This window comes from Tamandua tetradactyla, chromosome 24 (genome assembly GCF_023851605.1).
Source record: "Tamandua tetradactyla isolate mTamTet1 chromosome 24, mTamTet1.pri, whole genome shotgun sequence".
NCBI classification, from domain to species: domain Eukaryota; kingdom Metazoa; phylum Chordata; class Mammalia; order Pilosa; family Myrmecophagidae; genus Tamandua; species Tamandua tetradactyla.
In genome coordinates this window covers 17,838,940-17,851,931 of record NC_135350.1, presented here as the reverse complement: position 1 = coordinate 17,851,931, position 12,992 = coordinate 17,838,940, and the positions used below count along the sequence as shown (strand labels likewise).

Genomic DNA, 12,992 nt, shown 5'->3' with positions numbered 1-12,992 from the left:
ATAGACCCAAATGTGCCACCATTTAACACTGGAAATATAAATAAGTTTCTTGCATAAACTAGTTCAAAGGCATGACTCTTGTACAGAGTTTATAAGTTCGGGGTATAGGGAAAATTGCTGTTGCATGCTATGGGCTGATTAACAGGAAAACATCAACAGTGCCACAAGGGGTAAATAATGGGGTGAGGGACAAGGGTTAAGGGGAGTGTTCTAGTTTGCTAGCTGCCAGAATGCAATATACCAGAAATGGAATGGCTTTGAAAATGGGGAATTTAATAAGTTGCAGCTTACAGTTTTTAGGCTATGGAAATGTCCCAATTAAGGCAAGTCTTTAGAAATGTCCAAACTAAGGTGTCCAGGGAGGGATACCTTGGTTTAAGAAGGCTGATGAGGTTCAGGGTTTCTCTCTCACCTGGAAGGGCACATGGTGAACATGGTGACATCTTCTCATTTCCTCTCCAGGCCCCTTGCTTCATGAAGCTCCCCAGGGGCATTCTCCATCTTCATCTCCAAAGGTCACTGTGGATTCTGTGCTTGTTTGTTCTTTAATTATCTGATTTATGTTGTTTCTTTTTAATTAATAAAGCCAATCCATATATAACACAAACATTCTTAATGACTGATTTTTTCATGATTCTCGTGACTTTGCTGTGTTGCTCTCCCATATTCTCCTCATCTACTATTGTTCTCCTTATTTTCTCATCTTTCTCAAAAAAGAAACACTCTCCAAAATGTCTCCTTTTATAAGATTCCAGTAAACCAATCAAGACCCACACAGAATGGGTAGAAACATGTCTCCATCAAATCAAGTTTAATACCCACAACTGATTGAGTCACATCTTCATGGAGATAACCTAATCAAGTTTCCAACCTTTAGTGCTGAATAGGGATAAGAAGAAACCATTCCTCCCACAAGATTGATCAGGATTAAAACCTGGCTTTTCTAGGGTACATAAATCCTTTCACACCAGCACAGGGAGGTTTAGATTTTCTGTTTGGTGAGGGTATGTTTATCGGTTATCTTTCTCTTGGTAACAATGAAATTATCTAAAATTGAGAGTATTGATGGACTATTGATTTTGGACATCTACATAATGCCTAATGAATAGGGGTGGCTGAAGGATGCATTGACTGAGAAGTAGACTGGCGAACGATGGTGTATACATATGATTGAATATTGTACTACTATGAAAAGGAACAAAGTTGTGGATCATGCAACATTGCAAATGAACCTGTGAGACATTTGGTCAGCAAAATCAGCCAGAAACAAAAGAGCAATTAATGTATTGCTCATTTAGAAAATACTTGTAAAAAAAGAGGGGCCTAAATTGTAAGCTCTTATAGCAGTCACATTTAGTCAGGAGTCATAATTGTTATTTCTGGATTTTGAGATGCTATTTTATATATATATAACATGGTGTTTAGAGATAAGAATGCAGCCAATCAGGTCAGGATTAAGTAATTCAGAATACAGGGGTAAGGAAGACCTTTTCCACATTTTAGCACTGCTTCTGTTCTTTGAGAGCAAAGGAAGATGGGTTTATTTTGTCCAGAATCTAAATTTTTCTGTAGCACATAATTCAACTCAATATGTCTGGATAGATCACTTAAATAAACTGGACACAGGGAGCCCAGAATAAGAATGAGTGCTGTTAATCCTGCATACTTAATGTAATGCATGCATCCATCCCAGGGTATATTAAGCAGATAATCAGAAAGTATTGGCAAAGTCCCTGGAGGGATGGGAGAAAAGATATGGAACTATTAAACTTCACCACCGGGGAAACCCTTGATACTGTGTCAAACATTAGGGACACCCAGATCAAGCCCTTGATCTTGAGGCTTGCTCTTGTGAAACTTATAAATGTAGCGGAGAAGCTTAGCCTACCTATAGGTATGCCTAAGAGTTACTTCCAGAGGACCTCTTTTGTTGCTCAAATGCGGTTTCTTTTTCTCTAAGCCCCACTCTAAAGTGAAATTATTTCTGTTCCTACTGCGTGGGACATGACATCCAGGGGCAAAGGTCTCCCTGGTGGCATGGGAGATGACTCCAAGGGATGGGTCTGGCCCTGGCACCATGGGATCAACAATGCCACCCTGACCAAAATGGGGAAAAGAAGTGTAACTAATGATGTGCAGTGGCTGAGAGAGTTCAAATAGAGTCGAGAAGCTACTCTGGAGGTCACTCCTACTCAAGCTTCAGTTAAACATTGCTACCTACCATAACTTGTCAAAACGATTCCTGCCGATCCTAAAGAATAACTAGGGCATTAAGGTTCCATTCACTAGGGTAACTTTCCAGAAACCTATAACCTCCAGATAGGACCCTCGACTAGATAAGTCCTGAATGCCGAGGGGCCAGCCTTTCTGGAACGTCAACTAGTTCCATCCCCCATCCTAAATTATCAATAGTCTCTTCCAACTTGAAAAAGTTAGAATGGGCATAGCCCAAATACCCCTGAAGAGTGGGTGAAAGATCAAAGTTCATGGTGGAGTTGTATAAGAAGTTAGGGTCTAACAAATCAATAGGATTGCTGAATCATATTGCTATTTCTTTTAGTCTCCAGTATCTTAAAGCAGCTAGAAGTAAAAACCTAAAATTGTGGATTTCTAACCCACACCAAACTCTGAAATCTGTTTTACAGCTAATTGTTGTGATGTGCTTTGAAATTTATTGCTGTTTTGTATATGTTATTTTTCAAAAAAGGAAAAAAAATCAACAGTACTTGGCATTTTTTCTCTGGAAACTCATTAATTTTTAGATATCTCCAGGGTCAGGTTATTGGTACTTTTTTGATATTTAGAATTTTTTAAGTGCTCGAAGTGAGAAGAGTATGTAGAATGTATAAACGACTATTATTCTCACGGTTCTTGTGTTCCTTGGAAAATGTCAAATGTATTTATATGTACTGTAAGTTTTAATAACTCTACATATCCTAAATCAACAAAAACAAAAACTAAAATATGACACTGAGTTCAGTTTAAATAAAAAAGGGTTAGCAAGTGTAGTGTGAAGCTATCTCCTAGATTGCTGGGCAAGTAAGGAAATTGATCATGTCTTCTTTCAAATCTGCCGCCTTGAAGCACTTCGTGATCTTCAAAGAGGAAATTAAGCAGTTTGGCAAATTACCAACAGATTTCTAGAGGCAAACTCTTCAAAGAGTCTCTGTGTTCCTAGAAAGTATTATTGGTTCTTCTTGCTTGTGAAATTTTAATAAATACCCCTGAATATGTTGTTTTAAAGTCACTTGTAGGTATCAAACAAAACCCAAAAGGTAAGTAAGTTCAGGGAGAAAATGCTTTCCATGGATTAAAAAGTTGTGTTCTTAAATTACTTTACATGAAATAGTTTTCCCTCAGATAATCTTTTAAAGAAGTAAACCATATGTACTTCTGTTATGTTTTAGTAAAATAAATATAAATTAATAAAACATTAGTAGTGATTATTTGCATTATAAAGAGGTTTCCTAGGGGTATTTTTGTAACTATATCCATTTATTTTAATGGTTTATTAGTTCTTTAATAGAAAAGCTGATAACCAAGAAACTTGAAAAGTGTTTGGTACTGATCAAAATAATCTAAGAAATTTATGATATTAAAGGAAATTTAGTATGTTGAAGTTTTCCTAAAATTCAGGGTACCCTAGCTTTTTATATTCACTTAGAAAAAGTGAGTTGCATATGTACTTTTAAAAAGCTTTTAAATGAAAAATTCTTCCTCTGAAGTACCATTCCTATTACATTCTTTCATGGTGAATGCTTTTAAAGAGTGCCATCTAGTGTCAATTTTGGATGGTGCTTTATGGATTAAAATAACGGGAAATTTTGAGCCCAGGAGATGTATAAATATTTTAAAAAGTCATGATAATTGACAAAAGCCTCAAAGAATATGACTTGCAAACACCCATCAATAATTTGTGCATGTTTTGCATGTTTGCATCTTTAAAATAACAAACTTGTGTATCTTCCATGTGATTCATTCAATAAATACTTTTTGTCTTTGTATATATATATACATATATATATATATACATGGCAGGTCCTGTTCCAGGTATAGCAATGAACAACTAAAATTTCTATTCATGGAACAATGTAGTTGAAGTTGGACAGATAAAATACATATATAGCATGCTTCAACCGTGATAAATGCAATGGAGAAAAATAAAGCATAGAAGGGGGAGATATGAAGGTTTTTTGGACTGTGTGTGTGAGGTTTGGGGTTTGCAATTTAAATTGAGTAAGGTTTCAGTATAAGAAGTTGACATTTGAGTAAAAACCTGAAGGAAGTGGAAATGTGCCTAATATTTTAGAGGTATAGCAAGCCACTGACTGGAGCCATATGAAGGATAAGGAGATTTGATGAGATGAACACAGAGACATAATAGAAGAATTAAATAATGGGGGGCTTTAAGGTCAATTTAAGAACTTTAGCTTTTTCTCTGAGCAGGGTGGGAAGACATTGGCGTGCTTTTGAGTAGAGTAGTGACAGGATTTTACTTCAGTTTTAAGGGGCTCACTTAGGCTTATGCTGTTATATTTAGAATGGCCTGGAGGGAGCTAGGACAGGAAGATGGGAGATCAGTTAAAAGGGCAATTGCTATAATTCAAAAGAGGATTGGATCGCAGTGAAGCAGTGGAAATGCTGTGAAGTGGTCAGATTCTGGATATATGTCAATGGTAGAGTCCAAAGAATTTCTTGCCAAATTGGTTACAGGAAGGTGAAGAAAAGAATAATTAAGAATGACTCCATGGGTTTTGGCCTGAGAAACTAGAAGGATGGTGTTCCATTAACTGTGATGGAGAAGACACGTGAGGAGCAGATTTTGGAGGTGGGAGAGAATAAACAACTTGATTTTGGACATGTTAAGTTTAACTTGATTTTGGACATGTTAAGTGTGAGATCTCTCAGTTATCAACGTCTAAGTTATGGGGAAATTAAAATATTTTTTCTATTGTGAGTCAGTGCTGAACAGCTCATCATAGATCAAAATCTGTTTACTCTAGGAGAATCTGTTTCTCATGGAGTAATTAACTTACCCCTGTGTATTATATTGTATGTTGCATATAAAAGAAGCAGCATGGGGAGAGCATTCATTAGTCAAGGAGGTCTAGGGTTGTCAAAGCTCAAGCCTAGTTATCCCAAACAAACAGGTCTCAGGATTCTTAGTTGATTTCTTATTTTCCATTCTATTCATCTTTTCTCTTCCCACTTCCAGTGAGATCCCAAATACTTGATTGGATGGGTTCTATTAAAAGACACCTGAGATGTGTTCCTTTTAAAGTTGCTGGGTGTGAAATCACCCTAATAGTAGTTAATTGCACTAGTGAAAAATCTTTTTTGGGGGGGAAGCCATTCATTCAGTCTCCAGAGTCTTACTATCAGAAATCCTTGCTGATTTCTAGAACAGGATTCTTAAAACATCTATCATTTTAGCTTCTGAAGTGGTAAATTCTAAGGCCTATACTCTTTTCAATTTATGCTTCAGGTGAACCAATAAAAGAAGAAAATGAAGGGGATTAAGAAAAGTCTTCCAGAAGAATATCTGTATCTGGATTTTTCTCACCAAACAGAAGGATGTGTCTTTCCTCTTCATACATTTGTAACTATATTTTTGTTGTCATATTGTGACTGTAAAATCTTTAAAATTTGCTTAGTTCTCACCAGAGAAAGTACCGACATTTCACTAATAAGAAATGCACTGTCCCAGGGTGCTGAAATACGGATTATTTCAAGGGAAGAGCTTCCATCAATAGTCCAGAATTGCCGTTTACCTGCAACAGTGGAAAGACCAGGCAATTTTTGTAGAGCAGGACTTGCTGTAGTACTAAGACACATAATCCAGAAATCTCATGAAGCAGACCCCTCAAAGAAGGAAATTTTGGAACTTCTGGGTTTTAAAAAGACTTGCTTGAAAGCCTGTGCTGAAGTAAGTATACTGTTTCTTTTCTTTTCTACTAGTGTTTACAGCTACAAACTGATAATACATTCTTTTGAATATTTATTTTAACTTCCTGTTGGTAACCAAATTAGAAAAATCCACAATTACCAATGAAATAAAGTAGCCCTTCATGTGTGCCAGTATTTCAGTGTGGTATTGGAAAATAAGAATGTGAAATATAAGTTGTGAAGTTTAGAGATGATTTTTAGAGAGTGACTTCTTTGTTCACCATTTTTCTTTTGTGAACACTGATGATTTTTAAAAAGAATTTTGCACATAAACAGGAGCTCAAGTAACAGTGTTTTAGAAATCCTAGCTTTTTTTTTTTAAGTATTCTAAAGATATTGGGAAGTAAGGATTTATTCAGTAGGAGGATGACACAGGACTGCTGAACTTACTATTGCTTGATGTTGTCACTTCTGAAACGCAGTAATTTATCTCTGATATAGCCTACAAGTCTAGCACAGGGATCGTTTTACCCATGACTCGACAAGTTCTCTAACCCAGTTTTATTTCCCAACAGAAAGTTTTGTTGTTTTTTTTTTTCTTCAAGCTATGTGGAAAATAAAGAATCATTTCATTTCTTGTTTTGTTTTGTAGGTTAGTCAATGGACCAGGCTATGTGAACTCACCATCCCTTTGGCTATTGAGAATTTTCTCAGAGAGCCTTTGGAACAGCCCCTAACTATCCCTGTAGAAATACTACAGCTAGAGAAAAAGCTTAGTGAGCCTGTTAGAGTGCATAATGATGACAAACTCCGTAGGCAGAAGCTGAAACAACAAAAGGCTGCTGGAGTTGGGCTTTCACTTACTAAGGAAAAAACAAAGAGCAAGGTCCATAAACAGGAAACATCTGAAGAGGTGGTCCCTGAGCCAAACAGCTTGGAATTGAAAGTGGCATTCTCAAAGCTCACAGTACAGGAAGAACCAGCTACTACCAACAGGGAACCTTCTCACATCAGAAAAGCTAAGGTTTCTGATCTTCCACCACTGGAGCATGTGTTTGCAGAAGGGCTTTACTTCACTTTGGCAGATATCGTGCTCTTGCCCTGTATCCATCATTTTTTGGTAAGTTTTTATTTGCAATGGATACGTTACTATAAGCTTCAATCTATGGAATTGCCTTGGTTTGCACCCCAGTTCGCTTTTATCATTTTGACCCTGGGCAAATGATTAATATTTCCCTATCTCCATTTTTATCTGTAAAATGGAGATAATAACATATACCTATCTAATGGGATCATTGTAAGGAATAAATGACATAATTTGTGTAAAGTGTGGAGAACAGTGCTTGCTACATAGTACTCAGTAAATATTAGAGATTATTATGACTTTTAATTTTGAGTTGCTAAAATGTTAGCAGTTATTATGATTATTAATTTCAAACTGTGATTGTAATTATCTTCTAAGATTAGAGGGTCCAGTATAAAAAAACTGAAAAGGATTGTCAACTATAATTTGTAATTTACTAGTCACTTAAGATACTAATCTCATTATGTTAAGCATTATCAAATCAGAAATATTTTATCCTTATCCTAGTGCATCTCTTGTTCTGCATAAAATTAAAGAGGCTGGCTATGCTATTTTATTCTGTGGCAGAATAAAGGAGGAAATTTTTAGTTTCTAACCAGGTACATTATTAACTGGCTAGAACTGGGGCATAGCTGACCCTTTAGGCTCAAGAACAGATTCAGAGGGCTTTAAGGAAGACACTTAATTTTGAGAGAAGAATGGAAGCTAAAAAACAGATTATACTACAGAAACTAGATAAATAAATTGGCAGACAGTTTTTATCCATATACTGATGGATGACTTTCTACTTTCTCATAGGCATTACTTGGAAATAAATGAATGAGGGAAAATTTCTGTTGCAGAGGTTTGGTTTGCTCAAAACAAATTATTATTAGGATGGTGATAAAGTTCCATCTCTTTGCAATTCCACTTCACCTTCAAAGTTCCTGTAGAGCATGAACCATGAACCATGTAGAGCAGTGGAAAGAGTTCTGCTTTGGATTTGGGTTTGAATCCTGTTTCTGTATTTTACTTACTAGTTTTTGTGACTTTGGTCTGTTTATTAAACCTCTCTAAGTCTTGTCCTTGAAGAATTACTGTGAGGATTAGAAATTCTATACTTAGAATCATTATATATAAAAAAATGGAACAGATCCTGGCTCATAGAAAGGGGTTCAATAAATAGAAGTTATCCTTATAAAAATGTTAAATCTTGAAAAAACTCCCAGTAGACTTGCAAACTAAGTTAACCTTCCTCTCCTTGGTGTTGAATATTTAAGGGTTTTCCTAAAACATTTAACGATACATAATATATTATTGTTCTCACATACATTAACATTTTGTGATGTTAATAATAATAAATTTTATATATTTAAGGTTTCTACTGTCTTAAATGTGAGATTAAAATTTGTGCATTGATTGCCTCAATTCCTTAGTAAGGAATTTCTTGCTGTGCGAGGATTCTTGGACAACATTTCTATTTTAAAGACAGAAAGTAGAAAGCACTTTCTACTGATAAAGAAAAATCACTTTCAAAATGCTTTTCTTTATTTGAGAATTACAATTTCCTACACAAATGGCCAACATCCTATTGTTAAAAAAGTTCAGCGTGTGAGTGAAAGCACACACACATATACACACAACTATATATATATATTTTTTTCTCATAGAGGAAGAGAGAATAGGGTGAACATAATAACAATGGACATGAGATGCTACATTCCTTGCAGTCTTGGTTTTCGAGAACTGCGTTTTTTCCTTTCTTTGAAACATCTCACTCTTTTTCCTATTATTGAATCAGAATTCATTCTTTTATCATCAATACTTCATCATATATCTCTGATGACCCAGGATAAAAGCCATCTATATTTGGAGGCTGGTGCTTCACTAATAATGTTGATCAATTCTCATTTTCTTAAGGAACATTTCTTTTTCCTTCAAAATTGAAAACAAAACAAGATTTGAGGCCAAATAACTTCAGAATTAAAGTACATGACATAACAAAGAGGGATACTTGGGAATTGTTTAGATGTTGATTGGTATTTTGGATGTCATATATGTTCAAGTGTCCATGCAACTGGATGGGGAGAAAGACATCACATTTCTTTCTGTACTCAAATGATTTCTCTATTTCCTTATCCTTGACCTCTTGATTACCAACTTCAATCATTAGATACATTATGAAATAGTCTTCTTGGCTTCTCTGGGTAACTGTGTTTGTTTCTAATGTCATAAGAATTGAATCAAAATGGCATATGCGTTCATTAATTTCAGAAACTTATTGAAACCTGACTGCATATGCCAGGCATTGTGGGCTCCAGCCCTCATGTAATTCATATTCTAGTAGAAGAAAAATAGAAATAGTAAAGAAACAAATAAATATTTATTTAAATAATGGTAAGAAAATAAGGTCATAAGGTTGACCTCAAAGTATTTGCTTTGAAATGGAACAGAACAGATTAAAATTTGGATTCATCAGAGTAGAGGTGATTTTAGCCCTATACCCTACATGGCCATCTTCTTTTCAAGTGATTTGCCTGTCATTTTTGCTAAATTTAAATGTCATTTACATGCTTAGGATCTATTGAGGCCAAAGTTTTCCTAATTGACAGATTTTTTCCCCCTTGGAAGTTAGGTAGAAAATCCAAAGTTACTGTATGTATACTTCCAGAGGAAATACTGAGGAACTTTGTTTTTATTCTGGTTTGAAATAGAGGAAAATATGTACCCTCAGCCTTTTCTTTTTAAGAATTTTCTTAAATTCTTCTCTTTTAACATTTAATACATAAACTAATTATCAAAATATTTTCCTTTGTGCCTTTGTATTTATTTATTTATTTATTTTTATCTGCACATTTTCTTTCAGGAATTCATCTTTCTTTGCCAAGGCCTTGATGTTTCTATGTTTATTTTTCTTCTCTAAGGCTTCTTGGGTAATTAAGCAGTCATTTTAGTTCATACAGTGCTTATGTAGCTGAGCCTTCATGCTTGCATTAGTATGCATTTGGATGATGGAGTGGCAGTCTAAATGATCAGAGTCACGATCAAGTTTGTGATCAAGAATCAAGATCAAGCTACTAGGTCTGAATTAGAAACACAGAGCTGAACCCTGGGGCCAGGAGATTCAGTGGCTGAGATTTTATATACTTGCTTTATGCTCCTTTTTCTCTTCAGTGGATATTGGTTTGCAAAGTTAGCCCCTGGTAACCTAACAGTTCTTTGTAGATTAAAATGCACACTTAACATTTTTGCCCCCTCTAATTCATTTACTAGAATCTTCTAGTAGATAATATAGTCAGTAAATGGGAGAGGTAGCAATGAATATCCTTACTGGACAAAAGTCCTACTGCTTCCTGATTTTAGAAGAGCATAGTTATTTTTCACTCGCTACTAGTAAACAGGTATACTTTCATAGAACTAATTAAAAGATTATTTTACTCTTGGATTATGACAGAGAAGTTGCCATTTAATGAGATCTTTTTGTAATTTGATACTTATGATTTAATTTTATATGTTAACTTCTATTTTTTTCCACTTTTAAGGGAAATTGTATTATGGTAGCATATATATAGTATTTCCATTGTTACCATTTTTAAGTACAATCAATGGAATTAATCACATTTACAATGTTGTGCAACATTCACAATATTGGGGTGATGAAAAAGTTTTGTTTTTTCATCACCCCAAATAGAAACTGCTTACCTCATAGGCAATAACTCCCTTCTTTCCACTTCCTCCAACCCTTGGTAAACTCTAGTCTATTTTTTGTCTCCATGAATGTCCTTATTCTAAATATATCATATAAACAGAATCATATAATATCTGTCCTTTTGTGTTGACTTATTTTACTCAACCTAATGTTTTCAAGGTTTATCCATTGAAGCGTATATCAGAACTTTGTTACTTTTTTCATTGACTAATATTCCATTTTATGTATTTAGTTTATCCATTCATTTGTTGATGGATACATATTGTTTCAACATCTTGGCTATTGTGAATTATGCTGCTATGAAGATTGGTGTGCAAGTATCTATTTGAGTCCCTGTTTTCAATTTATTTTGGTATATACCTAGAAATGGAATTGTCAGGTCATATGGTAATTTTATGTTTAGCTTTTTGAAGAACAACCAAACTATTTTCTATAGTAGTTGCAGCAATTTACCTCCATATCAATAATGTTTGAAAATTACGAGATCACTGAATCACTGCCAACACTTGTTATTTTCTACTTCTTTTAAAAATATCCCTCATAGTGGATTTCAAGGGATATTTTGTTGTGATTATGATTTACATTTCCCTAATGACTGATTATGTTTAGCATCTTTTCATATGATCATTGGCCATTTGTATATCTTTAGAGAAATGCGTATTCCAGCCCTTTACCCTTGTGTTGTTTTTCATTTTCTTCTTGGATAGTAGCCATTCTATATGTATTCTGATATTAAAGTGTAACGTTTTGAATTGACTTGTCTTAAAGGATGGCACATCCTCATTAGCTAAAGAAAAATCATTCATCTCTTGTTAGAAATTGACTTGCGAGCAAAAATACCTATATTAATACCTTTCAGCATCTCCATTGACATAAAATTCTAAATAACATGGAGACTTGACTATTGACTGCATAATGCAAAAATCATGTATGCCGCTTATTTATTGACTAATTTGTATTTTCCATATCTTCTATGCATCAGGCCCTTTAAGAGTTTTCAGTGTTAACTAATCTGTAAGTAAATTCCATATAAATTAATTTAATCTATAAGTAAATCATTTATTCTGTAAGTGCATTTCATGTAGAGAACTGGGATTATATTTCCATTTACCTAATTGTGTTTTTTTTCACTATTTTTTTTACCCTGCTTACTTTGTTCATCTAAACATTGTTAATTATGGCTTGTATTAGAAAGAGTAGACGTGTCTAAGGAAATGTTATCAGTAACCCCAAAATATTTTATATTATAAGTGATTGTAAATAAATTCAGAAGAAATAGATGCAACATTTTGTATCTCTTATTCAGACAAATTTTTCTGCCCCTTATTACAATGAGCTACAAAACCACTAGGTGCTGTTAGTAGCAATTATTTTGTGCTGTTAGTAGCAATTATTTCAATCATTGTTTCAAGAATAAATCCTCTTATTTTCTTGTCTTTAAAGAACTCTGTGACATTTATAATGGTTTTCATCTTATGAGCTAGGTAACTTGTTTTGTTTTTTTTCCATTTCTTAGGAAAGAATTTAATTTTCATCTCACATATTTTTCATAAGCCACATTCTTAAATGTATCTTCTTGAGTGTGATGAATGTGGTTTAGTACCTCCTGAACTGTGCAGATATTAGTAGAGCTACCTGGCATGTTGATTAAATGGGGTGACCTGTCACCCAGAGTAAAATGCCTCATTTTTTTTTTTCATGAAACATTGTTATTTAATGACAATTTATTTTCTAAGGGAAAGAAAGATGCCATATGCATTAAACTAATAAGAATAAATCAATACCAAGGAGAGTAAAGGAAAGGTGAAGAAATGAAGACATTTCTGATTTCATTAATTTGTCATGCTGTAAACTCACTTCCCTTAGCACATAATCTTTCCAGGCAATTAAGGACTGGTGAGAATTACAAACTTTTTGGCTCCCAGAATGCCATCTAGAATAGTGTTTTTCAAACTTTTTTACTCTAATTTACAGTAAATAATCTATTTTATAAGATTGAGTATACAATTAGTTGATACATCTTTGTATTATATATGCATATAAATATATACTTAAAAGTACATACAAAATAACCCACCTTACCATATGCTCTGTTTCTTACTTCATTTCATGTTTTAGAAAACCACTATATTGATTTCACAACCTCCTAATGGTTCATGGCCAGCAGTTTTAAACATTCTGATTTAGGGGATTATTCTCTGATGGTAATAAACTATTTCTTGGTCATTTGTTCTTACGTTCAATAGAGTAAGCATTACTTACAAGGCAGAATTTTAGATGGTTGGAGTATTCTGAGAGAATTAGATATAAACCTCACCCTCATATTTGTACTTG

The 12,992-nt window shown here is 34.2% G+C and overlaps 2 protein-coding genes across 5 annotated transcripts in view; one reads left to right on the top strand and one right to left on the bottom strand.

The window, feature by feature from the left end:
• Positions 1–12,992, top strand: part of GSTCD (glutathione S-transferase C-terminal domain containing) — a 206,605-nt gene that overhangs the window by 10,868 nt on the left and 182,745 nt on the right. Inside the window, exons 2-3 of the mRNA XM_077142633.1 lie at positions 5,486–5,926; positions 6,539–7,006. Coding sequence (XP_076998748.1) covers positions 5,507–5,926; positions 6,539–7,006 — 888 coding nt within the window. The 5' untranslated portion in view covers positions 5,486–5,506. The remainder of the gene's footprint in view (positions 1–5,485; positions 5,927–6,538; positions 7,007–12,992) is intronic.
• Positions 1–12,992, bottom strand: part of INTS12 (integrator complex subunit 12) — a 158,953-nt gene that overhangs the window by 42,885 nt on the left and 103,076 nt on the right. The window contains exon 1 of one of the 4 annotated variants that reach the window (XM_077142636.1): positions 5,662–5,682. The exons of the other annotated variants lie outside the window; for them this stretch is intronic. Within the exon in view, the coding sequence (XP_076998751.1) occupies positions 5,662–5,679 (18 nt within the window). The 5' untranslated portion in view covers positions 5,680–5,682. Of the gene's footprint in view, positions 1–5,661; positions 5,683–12,992 lie in introns of those variants that run through there. 4 annotated transcript variants of the gene reach the window in all.